We start from the raw sequence: 14438 nt of genomic DNA on the forward strand, positions 1-14438 counted from the left end.
ACACTGTATATGTTTTCCTATGTTTATTTTGGTGTACATACTTTTTCTATTATAGTACATCTGAACAGTGTTTAGAGTAATTTTGTTCTGTCATGCCTTCTCATGCATTATGCTGCCAATGAAAAAGTACACAAGGGGTCTCCAGCGACGAATTGTGTATTCTTTTTAAAAGGTTTGCAATGGATGTGTGCCACTCACTCGTGTAAAGACTTTCAACCAAATAAACAGCAAACCACTTTTCGTCTTTGAAATATGTATATATACAATGTATATATAACATATGGTGTTGAATTTTGTCAAGAGTTACTTAAACAACTATATGGCAACCTTGATTCCATTGTATAATCAGTTTTATTTTTGTAATGCTGAGATCAACTCCATCGTAAAAGCAGTTTAGTATGTGGTCGGGGCATGCGTTGTAATGACTGCACTCAGCATGTGTTGGATGGTTCACTCAGTGTTTGCACTTTGGTAGAGTTTGCGTGGAGTCGTGCATATGTTGTGTATGCCAGTGCTTGAGTTGCTGGCCGTCTTGGTTGAGCAACTCAAACAAACGCCATTTTACCCCAAAATGGCTTCTCACACTTTTTAAATGTTGTCACTTGTTCTTAACTTGTCATCCTCACAAATGGACGTCAGTGCTATGTGTCTGTCCCCAACAACGAACAAAGTCTACTTCAGTCATGAAGTGTTTGTCGTTGGGATCAATGTGAATGCCTGATTGAAAATGCCTTACCTTTATTTGATCATAAATAAAACCATATTTATACATGTGTTTATATTGGTTGAGATTTAACATTTGTCACCTCTTATTTGCAGTGCAACCCCCCTCAAACTTGAAATTTAAAATTCTAAATGAGAACTCAGTGGAAATGTCATGGACGAGACCCTCATCAAGCATAGAGGGCTTCAGACTACAAATTGTATCAGATGCAGGTCAGTATGGGAGTCAGCACTTACAGTGTTTTGGTGATCTGAACCCAACAGTGCATACGCACAGTTTATACACACAACAGTCGATTTACTGTTAAATTCCCTGTTCTAGATGAACCAGCCAGAGACTTTACCCTTGATGCATATGCCACTACAACCTCCATCACTAACCTGACCCCTGACTTGGACTACTCGGTGTCCATAAACTCCTATTATGGGTCAGAGGAGAGCATTCCCATCTTTGGACAACTGACCAGTAAGTACATTTTTCACAGTGGGTTCATTTAGATTGCTTAGAAAAAATGCAAAACTTAAAATTTTCAATTGAAAAAGACACAAGCACTAGCGTTACTGTAATGTTGCAGTAATGCTAGTTTGTAAACACAAAAGGTACACTTATATCCAGAAATTTCTCAGTAAATACTGGGTTGTGTCTAGAAGGTAACCCCCAAGTTGCGAAAATGTGAAAACTCTTGCAATACTTGCTGCCCGATGACCTTTCCTAACCTTATCCATTCGACATCAATGCCTAACCTTAACCATTCGAGGTCAATGCCTAACCTTACCCATTCAAAGTCAATGCCTAACCTTACCCATTTGATGTCAATGTCTAATCTTGTCCATTCGAGGTCAATACCTAACCTTAACCATTCAAAGTCAATGCCTATCCTTAACCATTCAAAGTCAATGCCTAACCTTACCCATTTGAGGTCAATGTCTAACCTTAACCATTTAAGGTCAATGCCTAAACTTACCCATTCGAGGTCATTGCCTAATCTTAACCATTCAAGGTCAATGCCTAGACATACTCATACGAGGTCAATGCCTAAACTTACCCATTCGAGGTCAATGCCTAGACATACCCATTCAAGGTCAATGCCTAGACATACCCATTTGAGGTCAATGCCTAACTTTACCCATTTGAGGTCAATGCCTAACCTTAACCATTTGAAGACAATGCCTAGTCTTGTCCATTCGAGGTCAATGCCTAACCTTAACCATTGGAGGTCAATGCCTAACCCTAACCATTGGAGGTCAATGCCTAACCTTAACCATTGGAGGTCAATACCTAACCTTAACCATTGGAGGTCAATGCCTAACCTTAACCATTCAAGATCAATGCCTAGACATACTCATACGAGGTCAATGCCTAAACTAACCCATTTGAGGTCAATACCTAGACATACCCATTCAATGTCAATACCTAACCTTACCCATTTGAGGTCAATGCCTAACCTTAACCATTTGAAGACAATGCCTAATCTTGTCCATTTGAGGTCAATGACTAACCCTAACCTTTGGAGGTCAATGACTAACCTTAACCATTGGAGGTCAATGCCTAACCTTAACCATTGGAGGTCAATGCCTAACCTTGACCGTTTGAGGTCAATTCCTTATTCTTAACCATTGGAGATCAATGCCTAACCTTAACCATTGGAGGTCAATGCCTAACCTTGACCGTTTGAGGTCAATTCCTTATTCTTAACCATTGGAGATCAATGCCTAACCTTAACCATTGGAGGTCAATGCCTAAACTTAACCATTCAAGGTCAATGCCTAACCTTAACTATTCAAGGTCAATGTGGGTTACCTTCTAGACACAGCCTAAATACTGTCAATAAACTTTTCCATTGCCTTCTTATTCATTATATATGCAGATTTTCATTGTTGTGACATCAAGAATAAATTATGAGAGAAATGTTAACTAATATCAGACCATACAGACAGACAGACCATCTCCTCCTACAACATAGAGATAACATTTGGCTGCCAGTGATATGCTAGAGAAAGGGGTATTTCCCTTTTATTAATAAGAGTATAACTTTATCCATGTAGCATTTTCATCAAGCCACATGAGATGTGGGAAAGTATGGAGAAATCACATCTGTTTGTCGACTCTTGAATTACTCACTGTTTATAGCTAACGCATAAAGATATGTGTTTGTGTGAATGTGGTTTTGATCCCGTCGACCAGCTTTTTTGATGTGTTGACTCTCGTGCCTTTTCATGCTGTGAAAAAGCACACAGTGAGGCAGGCAATGTACTGTGCTAACTCACCAAGTGTTTCCTGTGTTTCAGTCCAGTCCAGTAACAGCAGCGGACGGGTCAGGAAGCCACAGTCAGATGCAATCAGTGAGTATGTTTACTGTAGTGTCAACCGAAATCTGAACAGGGCCTGTCCTCCATGAGGCGTTCCAGTTTTTTTTAATATATTTTTTTCCCCTTCATGACTGTCATCAAAATATTTTTTTCCCATGGAATCATTTGGTCAGGCAAATATTTTACCTTCTGTTAGGGTTGTCAACGGGTAAGCAGACAGGGACTGGGAGGGCACATATTGGTTTCTATAATTGAAACCAGTTGGCACATCAAAAAAAGGAAAGGAAGGCTTGAAGCTAGGAGACATGTGTGCTGTTATGCGTCATTGAGCGGAGGGGAGCAGGAGGGGGTTGACTAGCGATGATGTATTCATTGTGCCACCTGGAGGCAAGTGCTGTCCCTTCAACTGTTAAGGTTACCAGAAAAACCTGTTGATTCTTCTGGAAACTATACCCACATATCCAGATTCTCCCAATCTGTTAATCATGGTTAAGCACTCAGAAACTATTTGAGCCACAGCCACCCACATAGTTTGACCAAACCCTACTTTGATGCCATCATTTTCAACATTAGGTCAGGGAATTTTGAGAAAAAATTATGCCCTTTTAAGAATGAGGCTTGTGTGGAACACAATTTAGAGTCAGTGAGACCTAAGGGAAATGAGGATTAAAGTCCATCCACATAAGCTCTGCCAATTATTTCAATAGAGTCATCATAAATGTTCCAGGGAATTTCACGTATGATTTAAAGCCCCGTAGGATTTGAAAGTATAAAAGTGAACATTGCTGGTGGAACCTCTGCTAAATGTTTAGTCTGTAAAGCCCCTCTGTCTGCTGGAATGACTCTACCAGCCCACTGTTTGGCACTGGCCGATATTTCCTTTGATGTCAGAATGCATATCTCGGAGCCATCCAACTAGCTGTCAAGGTTTTTTTTTTATTTAGACAGACAGGAGAAGAAATGGACCAAGTGTAAAAATATTGTTCCAAGGCCAAGCTGCTGCTTCCATACCTTTATTGGCACATTTCTGGCTTGGAAACTGGTCTAATTTAAGACATAAAGGATGTGCTTTTTCTCAATTTTAAGTTTTTACACCGATCATTAACCAGTAGTAAAACTTCTACTTTCCCTAATTTTGGCACAATCAGAACCGGCTACATTATTTTTTAATGATCATATTCCTCCTGACTGACTCTCTTTCTCCACTCTCTCTCCCCAGAGTGTTCGGTCAGTGCAATAGCAGATTTGGTTTTCCTGGTGGACGGCTCATGGAGTGTTGGCAGAGAAAACTTTAAGCACATCCGTAGTTTCATCGCCGCCCTGGCAGGCGCCTTCGACATTGGCGAGGACAAGACTCGGGTGGCCGTGGTTCAGTACAGTACAGACACCCGCACAGAGTTCCCCCTCACCCGTTACAGCAGAAGAGGAGACCTGCTCCAAGCCATCAACTCCCTGCCATACAAAGGAGGAAATACTATGACAGGTAAGGTGTTTATTACAGAAGGAGGTACAGAGATATAAAGTACTGCTTTGTACTTTTCCCTTCAAATCTGAATATTACCTTAAAGTTAAAAATACATGTACATTCCTTTCCTAAGGTGATGCCATAGATTACCTGCTGCAGAACATCTTTACGGAGGCAGCTGGATCCAGGAAAGCTTTTCCTAAGGTAGCCATGATCATCACAGATGGAAAATCCCAGGACCCAGTGGAGGAGTATGCTAGAAGGCTTAGGAACATTGGAGTGGAAATATTTGTCCTAGGTATGGTTTATTATTCACCGTTTTGTTGAATAGTGCTCTCCCATGTGAAAGTCTGCCTGTTCTTGGAAACCATTTGATTTTCCATTGATTGTTCACATCCATATTTGACTTGGTAAAAGTACTGCTGATGTTTCTAACATGCGCAATACTCTAAAACCATCAACAGTTCACCACATCTGTAATGCAGCCACTGTGTAAAGAACATATGAGCTGATGGTGTTCACATTTTCCCTCTCAGGTATCAAAGGAGCAGATGAGGATGAGCTAAGGGAAATTGCCTCCACACCTCACAACAAGCATGTGTACAATGTTCCCAATTTTGACTTGATCCAAGACGTGCAGAAAGAGATTATCACAGAGGTGTGCTCCGGTGTTGATGAGCAGCTCGGCTTTCTGGTCAGCGGGGAAGAAAGTGAGTCAAAAGATATTAATCAAATGTGTTGCATTATATTGGGTTCTATGGTTTTGACACAAAATTGTCCTAATAGGAAGTGCTGTTATTGTTAAGTCACCGCCCAGCAAACATGTTGATGCTGAATACATCTTGAAAGCTCATGTAATAATACATTTCCTGCATTTGTTTCCCCAGTGGTGGAGCCAGCCTCGAACCTGCAGGTCACAGAAATTGCATCTAAGTCAATGAGGGTGCATTGGGATCCCTCCTTGGGTGATATTACAGGCTACAAACTCACCCTCAACCCCATGCTTTCTGGAATGAAACGCCAAGAGCTGTACATTGGGGCCACCCAGACATCCATTGTTGTCCGTGACCTTTCCCCTGAGACTGAGTATGAGATCAGTCTGTATGCCCTCAAAGGTCTGATTCCCAGTGAAGCCACCTTGGCAATGGAGAAGACCCAGCCTGTCAAGGTGTCAACAGGTAAGACGATTTGTTGTGCATGTCACTTTCCTTGACTATTCCTTGAGCTGTTACCTTGTTTCATCATGGAAGCCATAAAAGGCCTTTAAATGACCCAGTATTTTTTGTGTTTGGGCAGAGTGCTCTCTGGGAGTGGATGTGCAGGCCGATGTGGTCCTACTGGTTGATGGCTCGTACAGTATTGGATTACAAAACTTTGCCAAAGTCCGTGCCTTCTTGGAGGTTCTGGTCACTTCCTTTGACATCGGACCCAACAAGGTCCAGATTAGTTTAGTCCAGTACAGTCGCGATCCACACACCGAGTTTTCCCTCAACACCCACCATGACATTAATGCTGTAGTCAAAGCTGTGCGCACTTTCCCCTACCGCGGAGGCTCCACCAACACTGGCAAGGCCATGATGTATGTCAAGGATAAGGTCTTTGTCCCCAACCGTGGAGCGAGACAGAATGTCCCCCGCGTCATGGTCCTGATCACTGATGGAAAGTCATCAGACTCGTTTAAGGACGCGGCAACCGGCCTGAGGAATATTGATGTGGAAATCTTTGCCGTTGGCGTGAAGGATGCAGTGAGGTCAGAGCTGGAGGCCATTGCTAATCAACCATCAGACGCTCATGTCTACGAGGTGGAGGACTTTGATGCCTTCCAGAGGATCTCGAAGGAGCTGACTCAGTCCATCTGTCTGAGGATTGAACAGGAACTGCTCAACATCAAAAAGAGAAGTAAGTGGGATAGAATATCTTAACCCAGTAACTATGATTATGAGTGTAGCCCAAGCGGCAACCTCTGGTGCTGAGAAATGAAGCCAACGCGGAAGTGCCAAAAACTGCAGTTCTTCAAATGGCCACTTGAGGCTGACTCCAAAATCGAGTCAATCCCCATAGACCCCCATGTTAAAATGACCAACTTTACAGCAGAAACAATATATATATAATAATATTTTGGTCTCTAGCTAATTTCCCCCTTCATGACAACTGTACAGGGGTGAATTTTTATATAACTCACTGTCATTTATGTTAAGGCTTAAAATTCGGCATAATGAGGGCGTGGCCACTTTGAGTGGCAGGTGGGTGCCGTACCATGTCACTAGCTGCCAGCTGTCTGCTCTGCTGCGTCAACCGGGCCCGCCTCAGCTCCACCAACGATCCACCTCTTCGCCCATTTTTAGATTTTTCGGGAGTTAGGCTTTGTTGTCACTGCCAAGATGCTGACGGTCGTACCCACCCAATTTGAGCTTCACAACGGCTCTTCAGAAACCTATGAGTGACGTCACGGAGACTATGTCCATATTTTATACAGTCTATGGTGTAGCCACATAATATGCCCATAACTTCTTAGCAACAGTTTTGAATGATTACCATTTGCTAAGTATGGTAGTAACTTCATGTTGGTCCATGATGTCCTTATTAGTCAGTTGGCCAGGTCTTCAAGAGTTGCTTTAATGGTGAAGAGCCAATGCAATTAAGAAAAAGTGAAACAGCAGTATAAAATTTAAAATTTTAATCATTTAAAATTACTCAACCATAGCCGGCCAATAAACATACCACAAAGACACATACTGTACGTGCTTCTTGAATGAGCTCTATCACACCATTTGTTATCACTTACTGTTTGAAAAAACTACATTGACTGGAACAAAAGGGCTATTTTGACTTGATCCAAAAGGCCACCCCAGCTAGTAGAGCTGTGGCTGTTCCACCCAGTGGTAGAATGACATCACACCACACCACACATGATTCTTATTGATGCTGAAGCCTGTAGTCCCAAAACACACAAGATTCAGTGTAGTATTCCATACTTGGCAACTGTACTTTTTTTTAAACCCTGTTAGCTGAACAAGGTTACAACAATGCTTTGCTTTTCATCGCTGCTAGTAATTGAAGGTAATGCCCACGGCCAAGGCATGGGCACAGAGGAGAAAGGAATAAAATATAGCTACAGTAGCCCCATAAATCTCACAGATTTACGTGATAATATGATCTTGGTGGTACTAATTTGAAACTTTTATATGATTTGGGCCTTCGCACTGCCTTTTAATAGCAGACATTCATGACAAGTAACCTTTTCTTTTCAGGTCTGCTTCCACCCAAAAACTTGGAGTTTGGCGAGATTACCTCCAGAAGCTTCCGTACCACCTGGTTGGCTCCTACTACTAATGTCATAGGATATCTGGTGCGTTTCCGCAAGGCTGAAGATATCACTGGAGACTACATTTCCATGGCTGTGGCTGGTGATACCACAACAACCATTCTACCCCACCTATACCCCCTCACCGCCTATGAGGTCAACGTCTTTGCTCAGTATGAGTTAGGAGACAGTTTTCCCTTGACTGGTGAAGAAACCACTCTAGAAGGTAAGAGAGATTTAGTTACCCAAATCTGCTGTAATAGTTATCAAAATGAGAATATTTTGAATTTAAAATATTCTCTCCTTTTCAGAGCAAGGGACTGTACGAAACCTACGAGTTACAGAGGAGACGACCAACAGCTTCAGGGTGTCATGGCAAGCTGCTCCAGGTTCGGTGATCAGGTATCGCTTGTCCTATGTCCCGCTGAGTGGTGTTGGGGAAGTTCTGGAGGCCCAAACCACCGGAACGGAGACTACCATCGTTCTCCAAGAGCTTTTCCCTGTCACCACCTACCGTGTGTCTGTGTCTGCTGAGTATTCCTCAGGTGTAGGGGACGAGATGCAAGTAGATGGAACCACCAAGGAAGGTGAGTCGGGAAAACTAAGTGTTTTTGGCAAGCAGCTATGTTTCTGCACGATGAATATGGATTAGTGTCTGATTCATTTTTGTTTTGCTTTCAGTCCGTGGCTCTCCTCGTGACCTTCGCGTCTTTAACGAGACCATATCCACAATGAAAGTGGCATGGCAGGCGGCTCCAGGAAATGTCCTTCAGTACCGCATTGCGTTCAAACCTGCCGAGGGCGGCGAAAGGAAGGAGATATCCGTCAAGGGAGATACCACCCGGGCTGTGCTGAAGAACCTCCAACCATTCACTGAATATGAGCTGTTTGTCAGTGCTCGCTACTCTTCTGGTTTGGGTGATCCTCTTCTGGGCACAGGAACCACCTTAGAAGGTAAGGGAGAATGAAACCTTTGATGCATGGGAGGATTATTTCCATAGCCGTTGCGTGACAGAAATGTGAAGCATGCTTTGTGGCTGTGGGCTCAGCAAGTGGGTACTGCTGAGTGGCCAAATGAATGTCAAGCTTCTTTTCAAGATGCAAGGAAACTCGTGAGATTTAGGCATGCATATTTGTTGTATTTAATCATTGTTTATATTTTATTATGCATGATGTAAAACTACTGAAATTAGGTCAGTTGCCTCCCTCCAAGTCCCTCCAAGAATGTACCATCTGCTATTTCTCACATCATTTCTCACATCAGAATTAAGGGAGTTTGGCTTTTACTTTGCAAGGTTGGTTGCGTATATGGGCCGTGGTTAGAGCAGTAAAGACAAGAATGTGGCATTTGATGTAATTCTTTTTGGCATAGACTGAGGGGCAGTGAGATGGAAATGGGTGGGGGATGCTTGTAAACCTAAAGAACTTATGAAATGACTTGGAACAGACGCTGACAACCATATGGCTGCTGGGTAATACCTTTACATCGTGGCCTGTCTGAGACGCAGACTTTATTGTACAGTAGTTTATAAGACATATGGGGGATATTATATCATTAATGTCAGTTGTTATTCTATATTTTATGTGGAATTAATGATTGCCCATCTCAAGTTCAGTACATCTGACAGCGGTCATTATACTTTACCTATGGGAAGGCAATGATACGAATCTGTGTTTGAGTATCTTTTCCCTGTCTATAGATGTTTATAGAGAGTGTAGCAGACACAACAGGGGGGCAGATCTTCTGTTGGCGTCACACAGAGTGGGAAGAGAGATTGTTGTGGTGTCACACCACAGGAAAGGAAGTCAAAAAGATCTCTTTTGAGAGAGATGGGGGGAGGTACTAGCTCTGGGTGGGACAAAACAACAATCAAGGTACTGTTTCCCACAGAGGAGAATATCTCTGGCTTTCGGACAGTTCCGTTGATGACTTGGACCAGTAAACCATGTATGAAATCAGAAGAGCTCACCTGGCTTTGTATTACATTGTAGTGGGGAGTTAGCCCCACTCTGCTGTGCTGTATGGAATGGTCTTCTGTGCATTCGAATGAGGGTCATTTGAGGATCAGAGAGCAGCAATACTCAAAAATCTGTTTTTTATTCAACTTTTTGTGTGCCAAGATGAAAACAGCAGCGCAGTGTCTGTCTCTAATCGCGTCCGTGCGTAGCTCAACCTGAAAAGGACTCCTCTTTGAAAGCAGTTTGAGCTTACGGACACATCAAAGCTATTCTATTCATCATACTAGAAAGAGTGAAGTTACTTGTTCCTTGATGTCGCCTCCTTACCCTCCTGGCAGTAGTGAGGTCCTCAATGCCGGGCGTGTTCCTATATTTAACAGGGACATTTACTGCAGACCACATGGATCTGTGCACTAGGTTGAGTAAGAGGACTTGTACTGTGCCCTATAGACGTTTTTCAACCATTAATTCACATCTGAAATAATACACGTTTGTATACATTTGCAAGAATTCTAAAGAAATGTTTGTTTTGCTGTGTTTTCCTCCGTTCCCACACTGACCAAAGGGCTTGGTTTTGATTATAGAGTTAGTTTCCACACGTCAAATCTGTGCTGTCATCAACTATACACCCCCACAGGGAAAAAAAGCTCCATGACAAAGCACCTTGTTTAGCCAGCTCTATTAAGCTGTCATGACGTCAGGAGGCCTCAACACTGATCTCGTTGTTTTGAGTGCCACTCACTTTGAGTGACCCTCTCTGTGAAGTCCATGTAGGCGAGAACTGGAAGAGAGTGGCCTGCACAAAGTCATCCCTTGTGGCTAACAGTGGAAGGCAGCCAATACAGAAGCCTTGACAGAATTTGAACATCCTGAAATGACTCAGAAGGAGGTTGTAGCAGCGAATGCTTAGGTGAACATCCCAAATATTGATATTATACACAAACATGGCACAATTATTTACTTAGGAAGAGGGAGTGTTATCCAGCATGTGGAAGACGTTACCTAAGAGGACCTTGAAAGCTGTGTGAGCTGTCTGTCTGGTCACAGGGGGGAACTGTCTGTTCTTCTTCCTCCAGGGTGGGGCAACAGACAGGCAGAGGCAGGGAGAAAGGGCGAGGATGAGTAGGAAAAACAAATGGGTTCTTCAAAGTGTGAACTGGGATTAAAAGCTCAGCCTATTACTGAGAGGTCATGTTCAGCCCCTGAAGCAGCAATTGTATAATACCTCAAATAATGAACTATTTGCATGACACAACAAATGTTTTCACGTGTGCCAGAGGGGGTTCTTTTTACTACCTTTAACTTGGAGAGCAGCACAACAACGCAACGCAAATTTGTAGCATCTTGGTCTGATTTCCTCTTAAACGGATGCCTTTGGGAACGTTTAGGCGGTACCGGGCTCTTTGAATGGTACCGCCAGACTGTTTTTTTCCACCAGTCTTAAGGCCCTTTGAGGTAATAGGCCAGAGACAGGCAACCTTGGCACGTAGACACTGAAGGCTTCATCTTCGTGGCTCAGATGTATGTCTCAGTGAACCAAGAGCAATAAAGTAAGGGAAGTTTGAAGTGGGGTGCCAGTGCTGAGATGGCACTTTGATGGAAAGATGTATTTCCTGCAGTGATTTTGTCAGAGTTTACAGAGAATACTAAGAACTAGCTGGGTCTTTTCAGTGTCTGACTACCCAATACCAAGGTTGTTAATAGAGATATACAGTGGTTTAATGGTGTGAGTTATATAAAACCATCACGAGCATGAGCTGGTATTGTTTCCTGTGTATTTTGTTCGCCTGCAGGCGTGTTTGTGGGTGATTGCCAGTCATTTATGTTTTCAAGCTTAAGACATCTTTGGCAGCAGATGTGACGGTTATGTCAGCACATGCCCTGCAGGGACTCTCTTAGATGATGTTCAGTTGTGTCATATGTGGTTTTGCTAGAGAAGTGGGTGAAGCTTCCATGGAATAGTCCGAATGTTTTGAAGTAGGGTTGTAGGAGTTACTTATCCATAGTCAGTGTATTACCTAGAGTAGACGACGGTCGGCACGCCCCCAGTTTGGAGAAGCAGACGGGAGTTACCGCACGGGAGCGAAGCAATGTGCTGCTGTGGACGGGGCCGTCAGCAAAACGTATTTTAGACACCTAAAAGAAAGGCCCATCAAAAAAAAACAGTTAAAGTGGACGCTATATTTTGAATATTTTCGCTGAGACAGCTATACAGTCTATGTTTCCGATGGGGAACTGAAGCCGCTATCAATGCTCTCGCCAAAGCAACCAGACACCATTAAAAAAACTGGTAGTTGCTGGTCTACCGCTGCCTCCATTGGTTCATTTGTTTATGTTACTGTGTGACTTTGGTTAGTTCGGATTCACCAAAATCACACAATAACACAAACAAACTAACCGTCTCCTGCGAGGTAAAATTACAGTTTTTTTCAATGTCTGCTTGCTTTGGCAAAGATGGATACACGGGAAGGATTGTCTGACAGCAAAGTAAAGCGGTGGAAATATTCTAAATATAGTGTACACTTAAACTGATATAGATTTTTTTTAGGTGAGCCTTTCTTTTAGGTGTCTAAAATACGTTTTGCTGCCGGCCTCGTCCACAGCACTATAATGCTTTGCTCCTGTGTCTGCGTCTCCAAACTGGGGGCGTGCTGACCATCATATACATATACAGGTAATACACTATGGACTATGGATAAGTACCTCATACAACCCCACTTCAAAACACCCGAACTATCCCTTTAATGTGAATTTGTGATCTGGTCTTGTCCAAGGTCGTAATTTGAGAGTAGCTTTCTCCTTGAAGGGTGGGATGCAGTTTGTTAGAGGTGAGAGAGAGTAAATAAGAAGAGACAGAATGTTTTTATTAGCATGAAAATAAATCGACAATTAATACATTGATATTGTGTCAATACATACATTACATGCAAACCAAAGCTTTTGTTAGATCTGTGGACCATGTGTTTCATGTATGTGGGCTTTGCTCCCAAGAGATGCCCCCTTCTCTTCAGCTTGTCTGCAAGTACTAATGAAAAGTGAGCCACTGTCTGCAGAAGTCATTATATTGTGCTCCTTTCGCCCTCGGTTCACACACAGCCAGAAAAGTCTGTCACATTCATCCTTTATGCCTTTGGCAAGGATAACCCTTTTGATAGACTGATCCGGGTATTTATAAGTGGCCCTCGCTGTTTTCATGATACGCTCCAAAACTTGGATGGAACTCTTCATTAGTTTGTGGTCATGGCCATCACTCTTCATATCTGGCTCTCAAGGTGCAGATCGCTGTCTGCTTGGCAGGAAGCGCCGCTGCTGTTGTTTCTGTTCATATCAGTTTCTAGTTCCTCTGTATTAGATGGATACTGCTAATAGACATAGTGGCTGCCTTTTCTGTTGTTAACATTTCCACATTATTATACATTGTGGTAGACTTGTGATGAATCTCATTTTTTTTTGCATTTGGCTTTTTTGTTAAACCTCATTTGGTGAGGTTTGATGAATGAGGTTTGAGAGAGAGACCACCCAGCAGCACTGCTCTGCCTGTGATTATATTGTCATTAGGTGCTGGCATGTAGGGGCTTAGGGGCTTGATTCAGGATCAGGTTGTGTGGGAGGCTATGTGTGGCAGCAAATCCTCCTGTAGATCCTCTACATGGCAGCCATCAGACCTGAGTGTTGAGTCCATCTCAACATGGGCATCCCCTCTCAGCCAAAGCATGAGCTGGGTGCCCATCACGAAACACCACCACAAAAAATCCCCTCCACTGTGCCGTTCTCTTTTCCTCTCAAGAAAGATGAGTGATGGGGAGAAAGGCAACATCTGCAATTGTAGCAAACGCACTTTTGCGGATCAGGTTTCCTCCTTTGCGATGGAAAATTAAAGTGCAGCCGGGAGAGGCGCTGAGGATATGTGATTTATGATTAGTTTTGCAGAGATTTTTCCACTCTCTGATTATGAAGGGAGAAAATCAGGGTTGTTCAAACAGATCCCGAGGGGTTAAAGCAGAGACAGATGAGTGATTATTCATGGTTTATCGCTGGGGTTTCTTAGTTTTGTTCATTGTTTTTGTCTCGCTCACTTCCTCAAACCCTCCATATGTATCTGCGTTAGAAATCAACACCACTTGGACAAAGCTATCACTGGGCTGGAGCTCCCTAAAGCATTTTTTTTGTACCTCAGCGCTAACACTTACCATCTTAGTCCAATTATTATGCATCTGAGCAACTCAAAACAAAGAAAAACCTGAGGAAAGTCTTTAGGTTAACAAAAGTAAAGCTGTAATGCTACTTATTTTCCACATTCATTACGCACAGGCTCAATTTCTTACACTGTTCCTCTTCATTTATCCACAGAGCTCGGCTCACCCAGAGACTTGGTGACCAGTGACGTCACCGACACCAGTTTTGTGGCGTCTTGGGTCGCGGCCCCAGGTAACGTCCGTCAGTACCGGATCAGGTGGAAGTCTCTGTACACTGAGGAGACAGGGGAGAAGACGATAGCAGGAGACACCACAACCACAGTCCTGGAGGGTCTCACCCCAGAGACACGTTACCAGGTCTCTGTGTTCGCCGGATATGGCCGCGGAGACGGTCAGCCCCTGGTTGGAGAGGAAACCACGGATGGTAAGTCACTTTACCTGCTTTAACTCTTCCACCATACTATATCCTTCACTTCTCTCC

General features: G+C 43.2%; 1 protein-coding gene across 4 annotated transcripts in view; it reads left to right on the top strand.

Moving 5' to 3' along the window:
• col12a1a (collagen, type XII, alpha 1a) overlaps nucleotides 1-14438 on the top strand; it is a 64756-nt gene that overhangs the window by 4853 nt on the left and 45465 nt on the right. For 3 of the 4 annotated variants that reach the window (XM_037746416.1, XM_037746414.1, XM_037746415.1), the window contains exons 3-14: nucleotides 820-936; nucleotides 1046-1189; nucleotides 3013-3066; nucleotides 4253-4516; nucleotides 4632-4796; nucleotides 5035-5208; nucleotides 5386-5676; nucleotides 5795-6397; nucleotides 7750-8028; nucleotides 8114-8389; nucleotides 8484-8756; nucleotides 14112-14381. The exons of the other annotated variant lie outside the window; for it this stretch is intronic. In XM_037746416.1, coding sequence (XP_037602344.1) covers nucleotides 820-936; nucleotides 1046-1189; nucleotides 3013-3066; nucleotides 4253-4516; nucleotides 4632-4796; nucleotides 5035-5208; nucleotides 5386-5676; nucleotides 5795-6397; nucleotides 7750-8028; nucleotides 8114-8389; nucleotides 8484-8756; nucleotides 14112-14381 — 2910 coding nt within the window. The remainder of the gene's footprint in view (nucleotides 1-819; nucleotides 937-1045; nucleotides 1190-3012; nucleotides 3067-4252; nucleotides 4517-4631; nucleotides 4797-5034; nucleotides 5209-5385; nucleotides 5677-5794; nucleotides 6398-7749; nucleotides 8029-8113; nucleotides 8390-8483; nucleotides 8757-14111; nucleotides 14382-14438) is intronic. 4 annotated transcript variants of the gene reach the window in all.

Source organism: Sebastes umbrosus, chromosome 16 (assembly GCF_015220745.1).
Source record: "Sebastes umbrosus isolate fSebUmb1 chromosome 16, fSebUmb1.pri, whole genome shotgun sequence".
Lineage (NCBI taxonomy): Eukaryota > Metazoa > Chordata > Actinopteri > Perciformes > Sebastidae > Sebastes > Sebastes umbrosus.